The sequence below is a fragment of the Chiloscyllium plagiosum genome, chromosome 4, assembly GCF_004010195.1.
Source record: "Chiloscyllium plagiosum isolate BGI_BamShark_2017 chromosome 4, ASM401019v2, whole genome shotgun sequence".
Lineage (NCBI taxonomy): Eukaryota > Metazoa > Chordata > Chondrichthyes > Orectolobiformes > Hemiscylliidae > Chiloscyllium > Chiloscyllium plagiosum.
In genome coordinates, this window is record NC_057713.1 from 10290333 (window position 1) to 10305156 (window position 14824).

The 14824-nt window shown below is 43.0% G+C and overlaps 1 protein-coding gene across 1 annotated transcript in view; it reads left to right on the forward strand.

The window, feature by feature from the left end:
- LOC122548764 (cadherin-7-like) overlaps positions 1-6945 on the forward strand; it is a 138462-nt gene extending 131517 nt beyond the window's left edge. The window contains exons 11-12 of the mRNA XM_043687532.1: positions 775-1026; positions 4887-6945. Of these exons, the coding sequence (XP_043543467.1) occupies positions 775-1026; positions 4887-5380 (746 nt within the window). The 3' untranslated portion in view covers positions 5381-6945. The remainder of the gene's footprint in view (positions 1-774; positions 1027-4886) is intronic.
- Positions 6946-14824: the final 7879 nt, after the last annotated feature.

Sequence of the window (14824 nt, forward strand, 5' to 3'; positions counted from 1 at the left end):
GCGTGCGCGCGAGTGTGTATGTGTGTTTGTGTGTGTGTGTTTGTGTGAGTGAGTGTGTGAGTGTGCATGTGTGTGTGTGAGTGTGAGTATGTGTTTGTGTGTGTGTGTTGTGTTGTGTGTGTGTGTGTGTGTTGTGTGTGTGAGTGTGTGTGTATGAGTGTGTGTTTGATTTTGTGTGTGAGTGTGTGTATGTGTGTGTGTGTGGGGTGTGACCAGCTGAGGGGATTCTGGTATTTTCCTTCTTTATTGCTGAAGCTGGTTACCTGTTTAACTGTGTTCTGCAGTGACGTCAAGTCTGTTTCTTACACAAGCCCCAAGGTATTAACTATCTCTAGGAAATGAAATGGAACTGGCAGGTCATCAAATGATTGGTTCTCCTGAGTGGGATGTGATGGAGACGGTTGGAATCAAAGGCAAGGTAGACGATAAGCTGCTCGCAGAGTGACGTGCCACTGTGTATCAGTCAGTCGAGAGTACTCTGAGTGGTTTGTTAGGCCATCCCCCCAAACCACTGAGTGATGAATTCATAGTTACATCACTGTATTAAGCAGACAAAGTGCATGGGATATCAAATCTGGTATTTTGTAGAATCTTATAATGCAGCCATTGGGATCCTTATGATTCAGATCAAGCAGGGTTTTATTGTTGGGGCAATGTTGATGTGCGTTTGAGGGGCTGAATGGTCAATTCTGCTCTGTATTTGCCTGTTCATTCCATCTGTCACTGCATTTATCAGCTGAACTTGTTTTCCATTTGATCATCCTTACCTGTCAGATAACACGGCTGCCGTTCTGACACAGAGAGCTGGTTATAGTCGAGGAGAGCAAGCCGTACACTTCTTGCCCATCCTGATAGTGGACAATGGGGCTCCATCACTGAGCAGCACCAACACCCTCACTATCCGAGTGTGTAAGTGCAACAACAATGGCGTTGGCCAACTGTGCAATGCTCATGCCTTCTTCCTGCCTGCTGGCCTCAGCACCGGGGCTTTAATCGCCATCCTCATCTGTGCCCTGATGATACTGGGTGAGTAATCTCGCAACTGGTAGTGTCACCACCTTGTCAGCCAATGAATTGAAAGTGGGGCGGGATTTAAAAGCAGGAGTCTTGCCAATCCCTGTGTTATTGGTGCTGTGTCCTTAAAAAACGTCCAAAGTGGGTAGATACTGAGGGAGTGTTTCCCTGGCTGGGGAACTTAGAATTGCAAGATTATTGGGTGGCAGTGTCTGAGTTAGTCATCTGCAGCCAGAGGCTAATATTCTGGAGGTGTGGGTTCAAATACTATCATGGAACATGGTGAAATACGAATTCATCATGGTACATGGTAAAATATTAATTCAATGAGGATCTGGCTGAAGAGGCCACCATTGTTGGAAAAAAACCATCTGGCTCAGTCATGTCCTTCAAGAAATAAAATCTGATGTCCCCTTACCCAATCTGACCGACACGTGACTCCAGGTCTGGTTAACTCTTAACTGTTCTCCAGACTATTGGGGATGGTCAATGAAACTAGTCTAGCCACCAACACTTAAGTCATAAGACTGAATAATAAAGGAGAAAGTGAGGACTGCAGATGCTGGAGATCAGAGCTGAAAATGTGTTGCTGGAAAAGCGCAGCGGGTCAGGCAGCATCCAAGGAGCAGGAGAATCGACGTTTCGGGCATGAGCCCTTCTTCAGGGATGGATGGTGACAAGCTTCTTGAGTTTTGTTGGAGCTGCACCCATCCTGAAGAAGGGCTCATGCCCGAAACGTCGATTCTCCTGCTCCTTGGATGCTGCCTGACCTGTTGTGAATAATAAAGGAATAAGGGGAAATTGTTTATGAACAAAGAAGTCGATGAATTCCTTCATTCTTTCAAATTATTCAACCCGGAGTGTTGCGGATTCTCTGTCATTGAATTTATTACACGCTGGGGAAGCAGACTTCATGTCTCCGAGGGAATAAAAGGTACATGGAGGAGTGGGGGGGGGTTGGTGGTGGGATGGGGTAGGGTCGGGGTGGGAGTGGGGAATAGGAGTTAAAACCCAAGATCAACCCTGATCACATTGATTGCTGAATGAAGCACACCATTAACTTTTCCAGCTCCTCTTCCGATGTTCTTAATGGACATGGGACAAAAAAATTCACAAAAATAATAATTTTTACCCTCCACTTCAATCCATTCTTATCGGCAATCAACTTGAAATGATTTTAACAATTAACTTTTAAATAAATATATAAGATGACTCGTCAGCTTTGTTGGAATTTGACAGTAAGCTTTGTCGCAATTTATTATTAAAAATTGGATTCAAAAGATTTTCAAGTTTGCTTCCAAAAGAATCAATTTAATTTATGTAGCCTTCTCAAAAACCTGCAAACAAGCACAATTCACAGAACATGGTGGAACAGGGGATTGTGTGTGTGGCCTGTTTTGATTGACAGGCGTCGGTACAAAAGATCATGGCAACATGAATTGCACTGTCCTGTAATTGCATTTACGTATCCGCAATCATTTGCTGCAGTTAAGCTGAATTTGAGAAAGTTGCACTGAATGAATAAACAATGTGACTGAGCAGAAATGCCAGGCTGAAGAGTTTAATTTCGACAAAGCAATTTCAGCGAATGCATGATATTCTTCATTATATCGGGAGACACTGAATAGGCTGGGGGTATTTTCCCTGGAGCGTCGGAGGCTGAGGGGTGACCTTATAGAGGTTTATAAAATCATGAGAGGCATGGATAGGATAAAAGTCTTTTCCCCAGGATAAGGAAATCCAAAACCACAGGGTAGAGGTTTAAGGTGAGGGGGAAAGATTTAAAAGGGACCTAACCAATAACTTTTTCACACAGAGAGTGGTGCCTGTATGGAATGAGCTGCCAGAGGAAGTGGTGGAGGCTGGTACAGTTGCAACATTTAAAAGGCATCTGGATGGGTATATGAATAGGCAGGGGTTGGAGGGATATGGGCCAAATGCTGGCAAATGGGACAAAATTAATTTGGGATATGTAGTCGGCATAGACAGGTTGGGCCGAAGGGTCTATTTCCGAGCTGTACATCTCTATGACTCCATATCAACCTTGTTTGTTGGTCATCTGGGAATCGGCTTGGCAGCCAATTTGTGATGTAGAGTGATGCCAACAGCGGTGGGTTCAAATCCCACACTGGCTGAGGTGACCATGAAGGACTTTCCTAGTCAAACTCTGCCCTCACCTGAGGCATGGTGACCCTCAGGTTAAACCACCACCAGTCATCTCTCTCTCTCTTTCTCTCTCTCTCTCTCTCTCTCTCTCTCTATCTTCGCCCTCTCTCCAATGCTCTGATAGGATTAAGGCAACTTTATCTTTTAAGTTGAAGGACATTGTAACTGTAAGTATAATTACAGCTTCATGGAAAGGAAAGTCCCGCAAAACTTCGATGTAACTTTTAATGATCCAAAGTGGTCTTGTATAAGAAACAGTCATTTCTAAGTTTGACTGGTTTTTCTTTTCCGTTGACAGAATTCCACCAAAGCAACAAAGTTGACAACAGAATAGCAGCTCAGGGGAAATTTGAATGAAGATATAGTTGTGATAACTTTGAAGATTCTGAGCAAAGAAAGCCTAGTTATCCTCCTGGCTCTTTCATAATTGCACAGAATTTGTTGTTTGGATCATCATATTTTTGCATATTTCCCTGCTCACGGCTGCATTGCAATCATATTATGTATTATTCACTCTGCAGGTGAAGAGATTTCATGAAGCAAATGCATTGGCCCATTTCTATTAAAATTGTCTTTATAAACCACCCAACAAGCGTTTTACAGTAAGCAATTCGCACAGAGGCTAAATTTTCCAAAAGTCTTACACAATGGAGAAATGATGTGGTGGTGGCAGTGTTGACAAAGTTAGAAGTTACATGACTGCAGGTTATAGTCCAACAGGTTTGCATCGCCAATATTTCCAGGATTATCCCTGTTACCTTTCTTAAACAAAGGAACAACTGAGAACTGGCTATTTTCTGGTCTTGCCTGAGGCTGAGGAGGATATAAAGTTCTTTGTCAAGGGCCCATCAATCTCCTCCCTTGCCTCCCTTAGTATTCTAGGATAGATCCCATCAGGCCCCTGTGATTTATCCACTTTAATGCTTTTCAAGACACCCAAAACCACCTCCTCCTTAATATCGACATGCCCTAGGATATTAGCTTACCCCTCCCTAATCTTGCCATCACTCACCTCCTTCTCCTTGTTGAATGAGTTGGATAAGTGGGTGGCACGGTGGCACAGTGGTTAGCACTGCTGCCTCACAGCGTCAGAGACTTGGGTTCAATTCCCGCCCCAGGCGACTGACTGTGTGGAGTTTGCACGTTCTCCCCGTGATGCGTGGGTTTCCTCCGGGTGCTCCGGTTTCCTCCCACAGTCCAAAGATGTGCAGGTCAGGTGAATTAGCCATGCTAAATTGCCCGTAGTGTTAGATAAGGGGCAAATGTAGGGGTATGGGTGGGTTGCGCTTCGGCGGGTCGGTGTGGAGTTGTTGGGCCGAAGGGCCTGTTTCCACACTGTAATGTAATCTACTCTAATCAAAGTGTAATATTTTCAGAAATTTTCTCTGGAATAAAGAAAGTTAAGGCATGTGTTGCAACAAAGGAAAGGCTCAATTTGATTCCCTTTGAATCACCAATAGTCACTGTGCATATTATTTTGGTCCAACTGATGCAAGCAAGTGGAGCAAGTGGGACTTGAACAGTTTGGTAACACTAGGGAAACCTTACCTTTTACCTGAGCCAAGGGGTAGGGACATTAACACAAGACCCCATCCAATGGTCACCATGTAATGCGTTTGGGTAACAATGCAGACAAGCAGGAGATTAGTTAGTGTGTGCAGTGTCATTAGCTACCCTGACCATTTTCCTTCCTGTTTCCTCCTCAGCATTTGTGTTTCTCCTCCTGGTACTCCGGCGGCACAGGAAAGACCCTCGCTTTGCCACCGAACGCGACGACATCCGCGAAAACATCGTCAGCTACGACGACGAAGGTGGGGGTGAAGAGGACACGGAAGCGTTCAGCATGGCCACCTTGAGGAACTCTCAGGTCAGGCGCGGCTCCAGAGCAAGGAGAGGCGTGAAGTCCGACATTCCGTCAGCTTACAGGCAGTCGCTCCGTGGGATGCCGGATCAAGCCGTCTTCCGAGAGTTCGTCAGGGAGAGGCTGAGAGAAGCTGACTCTGATCCCTCAGCTCCCCCATTCGATTCTTTGCAGATGTACGCATTTGAGGGGACCGGCTCAGTCGCTGGGTCCTTGAGTTCTTTGGCTTCATCCTGCTCGGGTTTCGACGATTATTACGATTACCTCAGTGACTGGGGACTATGCTTCAATACATTAGTGGATCTGTACGGGGATAATGGAAATCAACCAGATACATGAAGCAAGGGAGGGAGAAGAACATTGAAATTTCATGGCAAGGGATATTCTTCTGATTTTGCAATTCTAATGTCAAGCCTGCCCACCTCTGCAAGTGTGTATTGAACGTTTCACCACCAGGAATTTTCTATTTGTTTCTTTTAAATCCAGTAAGTTATTGTTGCAGCCCACCTGAGTTTCTGAAATGCTGGTCCAGCCATCAGAACCCCAATACCTAAAAGTTACCTGTAGTCAGGTGGTTTGCAGAATTCTTTACCCTGTGTAGGAGATATCGCAGAATCTCTGAATGTGTCATCTGAATGAGATATGAGCTTTTAACTGGAACGTGTTGAGGAGATACCTGTCTTCCCAATCCATTCCCATTCCACATCTGGTCTAGATTTTGAGACTTCTGTTACTAACAAAATAATGAAGTGACATCTTTATCAGGACAGTCCTGGACTTGATGAACGTGAATTCAAGAGTACCAATAAGACCAGCCTCAGATCACTCTCCAAATGTACTCTTTGCACAAACTGCAAAGTGGGGTTTAGTCAGGGGATGGAGCAGGTGTGGATCAGCTCTCACATTCCTGTTTCTGAGCCCAGAAGGACGTGTAGCTAACATTCCCCCCTTAGCTTATTGAGTACTCAACTCAGACTGGCATCCCCAGTGGAGCATTGTGGAAGTACTGCACTGGCAGAGGTGCTTTCTTTCTCATGAGATCCTTGTGCACGAGCGTCAAAGATCTGACTCGTTTATCCCTTCCTGGATGCTCCTTCGCACAGATTATTTAGTCACTGTTATTTGTGGGATCTTGCTGTGTGTGGTTTGCCTGTGTCTGACATTATAACAGTGACAGCAGCTCAGAAAGCATTTGATTGGCTGCAATGTGCCATGGGCGCCCTGAGGTCATAACAGGCAGGTTCTTTCTCACGATCTAAAAGTTATTGCTGGTGATCAACTACGTGCTGACATTCAGTATCAAACTCTGTGAAGGTATAAATATGCTAATGGCTTTGCTTTAACAGCTGAGGGAGAAAAGAGATAGGGGCACATTTGTGTCCCACAGTTGCATCAAGAGCAGTAATTTCAAGCCTTTGGTACATGTTCCCTTGCAAAATATTCCTTTTGTTTTTACACTTTGTTGGAAAACTAGAATGGTCGTCTGTGGCTGACAATCCCCCATTGTAATGGTCAACATAATTTTTGTGTTGCATTTTATGTAAAGAATCATCGTTTATGATTCTGATTCTGTTGACTTTTCTTGCTCTTCGCATTTTACATGTTCAGAGAACATCTGGGTTTATTCAGGAGAAAGATGCTGGAAAACTAAATGCTTGCTTGACTTGTTGTACAGTGTGTACATCAAACAAAGTCAGCTCTGCATGCTTCACAACAAAACTGATTCCACTTTAACCCAGGCTCTGAGAATCACCCATTGCTACTTCACTGCGACACTAACAATTCATGTTAGGGATGGTTTTGTGACTAGCCAATGCCAGGAAAGGAAGTAGCAACTAGTTCGGCCCAACTAGTCCACACCGACCCTCCAAAGAGTAACCCACCCAGACCCATTTCCCTCTGATTAATACACCTAACACTATGGGCAATTTAGCATGGTCAATTCATCTAACCTGCATACCTTTGGATTGTGGAAGGAAACCGGAGCACCTGTAGGAAACTCACGCAGACACGGGGAGAATGTGCAAACTCCACACAGACAGTCGCCCAAGGGTGGAATTGAACCTGGGTGCCTGGTGCTGTGAGGCAACAGTACTAACCACTGAGTCACCGTGCTGCCCTAATTATATTATATTATGTTATATATTATGTCATTATATTCGTCTATGCCTTTCTTCCCCCTTGGCTTTCATGATGCCATTCATTTCAATCATCACATGTTTCATTCTCATCATGCACTCGGTAAATAAATCGTTTCTGAACTCATTATTGGATTATCAATGATCACCTCTACTTGTTTTGGATTCTCCGATAATTGGAAACATCTTCTCAACCTCTTTCTCTGCCAGTACTGCCCTTTGTAGTTGTGAAGAACTCAATAATGAAGATAAAGAAACCTTGGCTCATCTTGAAATATAATTAGAAGTGGATAGAGTCATTTAGGGAAAAGAGCTCTCAATGGAGCAATCCACTCCATTGCCTGCATCCAGCCCTTATGTCCTGCAAGTTTATTTGCTTCATTCACTCACCCAAAGTGTTGATAAAACTAATGATGATCTTTGCTTCCGTCACCCTTGTGTGAAGCAAGCTCCACTGTTGAGGTTGATAACTTTCCTCTACACATTTCTGCTACATCTTTTGCCCAAACCCTTAATTCTGGGTTCTGTTCACCTTTACACCATTAACTATAAAAGAAAAATATTCCTTGTCTACTGTGTTCTTGTGCACTTGTATCAAATTTCCCCTCAACCTCCTTTGCTCCAAAATAACTCCCCAATAGCTCCAAACAAATGTAACTAACAAGACTATAAATAGAAGCATTATCTCCAAATAATGACAATGAGTAGGAGAGGTGAGATATATCACTGGAAAAGAAGGATTTTTCAGGGAGTAAGAAAGGTAGAGAGTAAGCTTATCTTTAAATGGGTGGCAAGGTGGCTCAGTGGTTAGCACTGCTGCTTCACAGCGCTAGAGACCCTGGTTCCATTCTGACCTCAGATGACTGTCTGTGTGGAGTTTGCACATTCTCCCCATGTCTGTGTGGGTGTGCTCTGGTTTCCTCCCACAATCCAAAGATGTGCAGGCCAGGTAAGTTAGCTATGATAAATTGACCATTGTGTTAGTCAGGGATAAATAGGGGAATGGGTCTGGGTGGGTTACTCTTTCGAGGGCCGGTGTAGCCTGATTCCATACTGTAGGGAATCTATCTATCTGAGAGCCAGGGAAGTGTATTTAGATAAAGATTGGTTTCTTTCAAAAGTAATAATTTACGCACAAATAAAATTCTTTTTACTATAAATTGCTGGGGTCGATGGATCTCTCCAAGAGCCTGATGAAAATGGAAAAAATCTACACATCTATCAAGAAGTCAGGGGTCAAAGGATCACCACTACCTACCAAATCCTGTCCACCATCCACACAGCACAAGTCAGGAATGTGATGGATATTCCCCACTTGCCTGCATGGGTGCAGCTCCGACAACAATCAGGAAGCTCAACACCATCCAGGAGAAAGGAAATTGTGCAGTTGGTGCCACCAAGTTAAAGCATCGCTGGAATTCTGGCAGATATAGTGTTAAAATATAATGGAGAGTGAGACTATTGGAAACATTGTATATATCCTAGCTCTTTGAAAGAGCTGTGTCCAATTATTCCTACTCAGAACCACAGAATCACCCAATTGTTAGAGAGCACAAAAAGCCTTTTGGCCTATCATGCTTGTACAGCTCTTCAAATGAATATCATTACCAAGTGCCACGTTCCTTCCACCAGACTCTTGCACACCATTTTGATCCAAATGATCCTCCAATACCCTCCTGAATGCCTCAATTGAACCTGCATCTACCATATTTCCAGGCAGTGCATTTGATAGCCTAAATACTCTATGTGAAAAACTTTTTCCGACATCAGATTTGCTCCTCTTGTAGATCATTTTAAATCTATTCCTTTCTGTTCTTTCTCCTTTACAAGTACAACAAAAGTTTTCTCCCTATCCATTCTATCCAGGCTTCTCATAATTTTGAAAATTTCTATTCGATCTTCTTACAGCTGTCTTCACAATCTTCCTCATAACTGAAGCTTCTCATTCCTGGAACCATTCTTGTAAATCACCGCTGCACTCTCTCCAATATGTTCACATCAAGTGGTGTCCACAACTATACACAATGGTCCTGCTGAGAGCCAGCAAGTGCCCTGTCCAAGTTCAATGCCACTTCCTCACTCTTGTACCCTATCCCCCTATTAATAAAGCCCAGGGTACTGCATGCTTTCCTAACTTTTCTCTCCACTTGTCTTGCCATCCTCAATGATCTGTGTACAGATATGCTCAGCTCCTGCACTCCCTTTACATTATTTAAATTGGTTTTCGATGTCCATTGCACCACAGTGCACATCCTCTGCCTTGAACCATATCTGTCCACTCCACCCAACTTGTCAATACCCTTTTGGAGTTGTACACAGTCCTCCTCATGGTTCAAAATACTTTCAAGAATTTTGAGTCCCCTGAGAAATTTGAAATTGCTGTGCAGAGGGTGGAATGGTGGCTCAATGGTTAGCACCACTGCCTCACAGTGACGGGGACCTGGGTTTGATTCTAGCCTGTGTAGAGTTTGTGCATTCTCTCGGTGTGGATGTGCTCAAGTTACCTCCCACAGTCCAAAGATGTGCAAGCTAGGTTGATTGGCCATGCTGGATTGCCGATAGTGTGCAGGCTAGGTGGGTTAGCCATATATGATGCTAATGTTGTGCAGATTGGGTGGGATGCTCTGTGGAGATTAGTGTGAACTTGATGGGCTGAAAGGCCTGTTTTCACACTATAGGGATTCTATGCCCTCCTTGTATCAAGATGTACATCATTTATTTGTATACACATATTATTTAGTTTTATTCCTAGTTCTCTCCATCCCCAGTTTGCTTGACAATGAGCTGGGGATTCTCTGATTTCTGATCCTCCTGACAATTTAATCTGCTGGGGGCGGGGAAAGGGGGTTGCACTGGGGGTTAGTAATCTCAGGAAACAAACATTTGGTAGCTTTGTGCATCATTTCTCCAGCTCCTGTTTTAACACAGCTATTCACACATTTAATATAATGGATTCACATCTCTGTCAAATAGAGTTGATCACTGCATATGAATGTTTGCATTGCCAGTATGCTAATATTCCACTAAGTGATCTCTAGTTTATATATATCTTTCTCCCCATGACAGTGGTGACTATTGGTACTCTAATAATTCGCTCCCCATGAAGGCAAGAAGGATACCTGAACGTTGTGTCCAAATAGTTTCCTCTGAATTAAAGATCAGTGTTGCTGGGAATTAGTGCACATTTGAATGTAGCACCTAGGCTGACAGTACCTGATTTTAAGCAACTGTCCTTTAATGGGATCGGATTCACTGAGTGTGCTTCTGGACAAATGGTTCCTAACTCATCCTTGGCAAAGACTGTCACTGGCAATATTTCCAACAATTTTTCTAATATCTACAGAAGTGTGCCTGCTGAAAGGAAAGTGAAAAAGGAAGCATAACTGGAGCCATTTCTGTAACTAGTGACATGGGTGGAGGGTCTTTTATCGAGACAGACATTCTGTTGTACACAGTAATTTTGACGAGAGTCAGAAACTGCTGAGCTCAAGCATATGCTGAGCCTGTTCAAAATACTTTATGGCTATTTTGAAAAACATTGTCAGAAATGTGCTTTTTCTTCAGTCATTTTTCTGCATATCTTAGGTATATCTTGGCTTTACATTTGCATTCATTATGTTGAAAAATATCACCAGGATCATTTGGTTGGAAAAGATATATTTCTTGTGCTTACCTTTGCTTCAACAATATTAAGCAGTCAGCGGAATCAGGCCCTTCAGCCCATTGATTCTGTTCGCCCATTCACTGAGATCATGGCTGATCCGATAATCCTCAAATCCACTTTCTTACACAAGACACAAGTCTGGAGTGTGATTGAACACTCCCTGAATGACTGTAGCTTCAACAAACTCAACACGCCTGGCACTACCTAAGACTTCTTAACAGACTTCCCATTAAAAACCTTCAATATTCATTCCTTCCACCACTGGTGCATCGCTTTCGCCAAGAGGACAAAGGCAGAAGGGACATGGGAGCATCACTATTTGCAAGTTCCCCTTCAAGAATGAACAAGCTGCCTACATCACTGTTCTTTCACATCACAGGGTCAAAATCCCTGCACCTGATGTACTGCAGTGCTTCAAAAAGATGGCTCACCACCACCATCCCAAGAGCAATTAAGGAAGGACACTGAGTGCTGGACTTACCCACATCCCATAAACAGATATTGTTCTGATGATTTGTATCCTGAGATAAATTTCCAGAATTCTGGTACTCCAGAAATACAGAACCAAAGATCCAGGAACTCACTTGGCACTTCAGGCTGGTATTGGTAAGATCATGGTCCTGACATCGGAACTAGATCGATGTAAAGCCGGACGGAGTGACCCATTGCTGAAAACCACATTAGTTACATTACCAGCTGATAATTACCTGTATTTTACAACCAGGAATTACTGAAAACCTATTGAGTTATTTAACACTTGCTGTATGAGTTGTTTCGATACCAACATTTGGACTTTAACCTTTGTCCATGTCACAAAATTGCCTGTGGTTGCCTGTGGAATCTTTTATTGCATATTAATTCGAAACATATATTGCCAGTTTTCTATTTATATATATCTTTAAAAATAAAATATTTTGTCTGCAATAATAGAGTCAGTGTATTGGATTTGCACAAGAGAACTTCAGCGTGTACGCAAGAATGTAGGTGCAGTTTGGGTGAATCGGTGATCTGGTATTGTCAATGTGAGGCTACTAAGTCTTCAAAATGGAAGCAGGCCATTCAGCCCAATGGGTCTGTGCTGGTTTTTATAGCCTACATCAGCCATCTTCCACCCTTTTTTAAAATCACAACCATAACCATGTTCTTCAATGCCTTTCTCCTTTGTGCACGTTTCTAGCTGCCCCCAAAGGGTTTAAGCAAATCCCAGTTCCCACAGCAACTTTCAAAAAAGCAGAGTCACACAACACAGAAAAGGCCTATCGGCCCGTCGAGTCTGCACCAACCCATCTACGCTAGTCCCACTTCGCAGCAATTGACCCAGCACTTTAATGTTACGACATTTCAAGTGCTCATCCACATACTTTTTAAAGTTTGTGAGCTTACCCTCCTCAATGACCCTCCCGGGCAGTGCATTCCAGCTTCCCACCACCCTCTGGATGAAAACATTTTTCTTCAAAATTCCTTTAAACCTCATTTCACATTAAATGTGTGCTTTCTGGTTATTGACCTTTCTATTCAGCTCTCTATTCAGCGCTGTCCTTGGCTTCCATAATCTCATACACCTGTAGAGAATAGGCCATAGCTGTTCTCACTGTGCAGCTGAATAGAAATTTAGTTCAGCCACATTTGGAATATTGTGTACAGGTCTGTTCACCACACTGCCAGAAGGATGTGGAGCATTTGGAGAGGGGACGGAAAATGCTTACCAGGATGTTGCCTTGTTTGGAGAGTATTAGCTATGAGGAGAGATTAAATAAACTTGGGGTTTGTTTTCACTGGAACATCGAAGGATGAGTGGTGACCTACTGGAAGTTTAATAAATTGAGAGGCATGGATAAAATGGATAGCCAGAGTCTTTTGAACAGGTTAGAAAAATAACTAACCGACATGGGTTTAAGCTAAAAGAAGGTAAGGTGAGAAGCAAGTCTTTTACACTGCGGGTGGTAAGTATCTGGAATATGCTGTCAGAGGAAGTGGTAGAGTTAAAACATTTAACAGACATTTGGACAGAAAATAGGCAACGAATAGGAAAGGTTTAGAAAGACATGGGACCAAATGCAGGCAAGTGGGACTAGTTTAGTTTGGGAAACGAGGTCAGCATGGATGAGTTGGACTGAAGGGTCTGTTTCCGTGTTGTATGTCTCTATAACTCAATGAAGGCTGATACAATTGCAATGTTTAAGAGGCATCTTGACACATACATGAATAGGAAAGAAATAGAAGGATACAGACCACACAGGGGCAAAAGGTTATTATTTTGGAAGATGCATCATTTTACTTTGGAAATATCTCTGCATTGTCTTGGTAGGCCGAAGGGCCTGTTCCTGTGCTGTACTGTACCTCAGTCAGATCCTCTCTCAGCCTCTCTGCTATAAAGAGTTTATCCAGCCTCTCTGCTGAGCTGAACTTTTCCATCCCAGGCAGCATCCTGGTGAATCTCCTCTGCAGCTCTCCAGGGCAATCACATCCTTCCTGTAGTGTAGTGACCAGAACTGCACACTGTACTCCAACTGTGGCTTAGCCAAAGTACTGTACAGTCTCAACTTGACCTCCCTGCTCTTATACCCCATGTCATGACTGATAAAGACCCTGATAACGATTCAGAACTACCCTGCATAGCTCCTATATTTGGTATGTGCACAGATGAATTCACTATGAGACTATTAGTATTGTCTTGCAACAACTGAGGCAGCAGGGTATCCATTTTGAGATGGCTTTACCCAGCTAACAGGAAATATGTGCAAGTGCTGGGATTAGAATATCATTATCTCTCAGTATAATAACTGCCTGAAGAAATCCCTGGTGAACCTAATGTCAAAAAGACTTTTTGCCTTTCCTGGTTTGTTAATCCTTGTTGAACCACATAAGATCCTGAGGGGATTTGGTATGGGGGATGTGGGATTTCCCCTTGAGAGACTGGAACTAAAAGACACCATTTACAATGAAGGGTTCTTCCACCTAAGGTTGGAGAAGTTATTTCTCCCAGAGGGTCAGGCCTCAGTTTTTGCCAGAGAACATGGAAGATGGGTCATTGACTACATTTAAGAATGAGGGAGTTTGAGTCTTGATTGGGGAGGAAGCCAAAGGTTATCATGGGGAGGCAAGGCAGCAGAGTTGAGGCCACATCTGCCATGATCTTAGAAAATGGAATCGAATTAACCACCCTGCTCTGAGTTCTTACATTCATTGATAATGTTTAGATATCTGTACTCTTTTGGCTTTTGTGTTAAGCATTGAAATGTTCTTATAACCACTCATCACAAAGTTAATCACAATTGCTCCTGTGCCAGATGTACCACTGCATACAAAATAGGCATCTGATGAGAAATCAGTGCCTTAATTGACCAGAAAGCAGCTAAACCATAAGCCTATACATTACTGATTGTAACTCACAATCACCATAGCCACTTTACAGGAAAAAGATGTAAATGACCAGAGCATAATTGCAAAGATTGATTGATAAGAATTTTTGAAGATAGATTATTGCCTTTTTAGAACTCCGTCAAATATATTCAGAGCTACTGATCGCTCCATTACAAAACCTTCACTCCTTTTAGACCCAGTGAGTTTCAAATAATGTGTGTTTAATGGCTGCTATAGACTTCATGTAAAGATAGCCACTTCATGTAGAGGCAACCAGCACAGTTTTGAGGAAGCTGTCAAAAAGACTGATAAGGGTAGAGCAGTACACATTGTTTACTTGGATTTTAGTATAGCCTTTGACAAGGTTCTGTATAGTAGAGTTAGCTTATTTGGGATTCAGTGTAAGCGTGTCAATTGGATGAATAATTGGCTTAATGGCTTAATGGTAGGAGACAGAGAGTAATGGTGGAGGGTTGCCTTTCAGATTGGATCCCTGCGACCAGTGGTGTTCCACAGGGATTGGTTCTGAGTTCTCTTCTGTTTGTCAGTTATATTAATGATTTGGATGAGAATATAGAAGGCGCGGTTAGTAAGTTTGTAGATGACCCTGAAATTGGT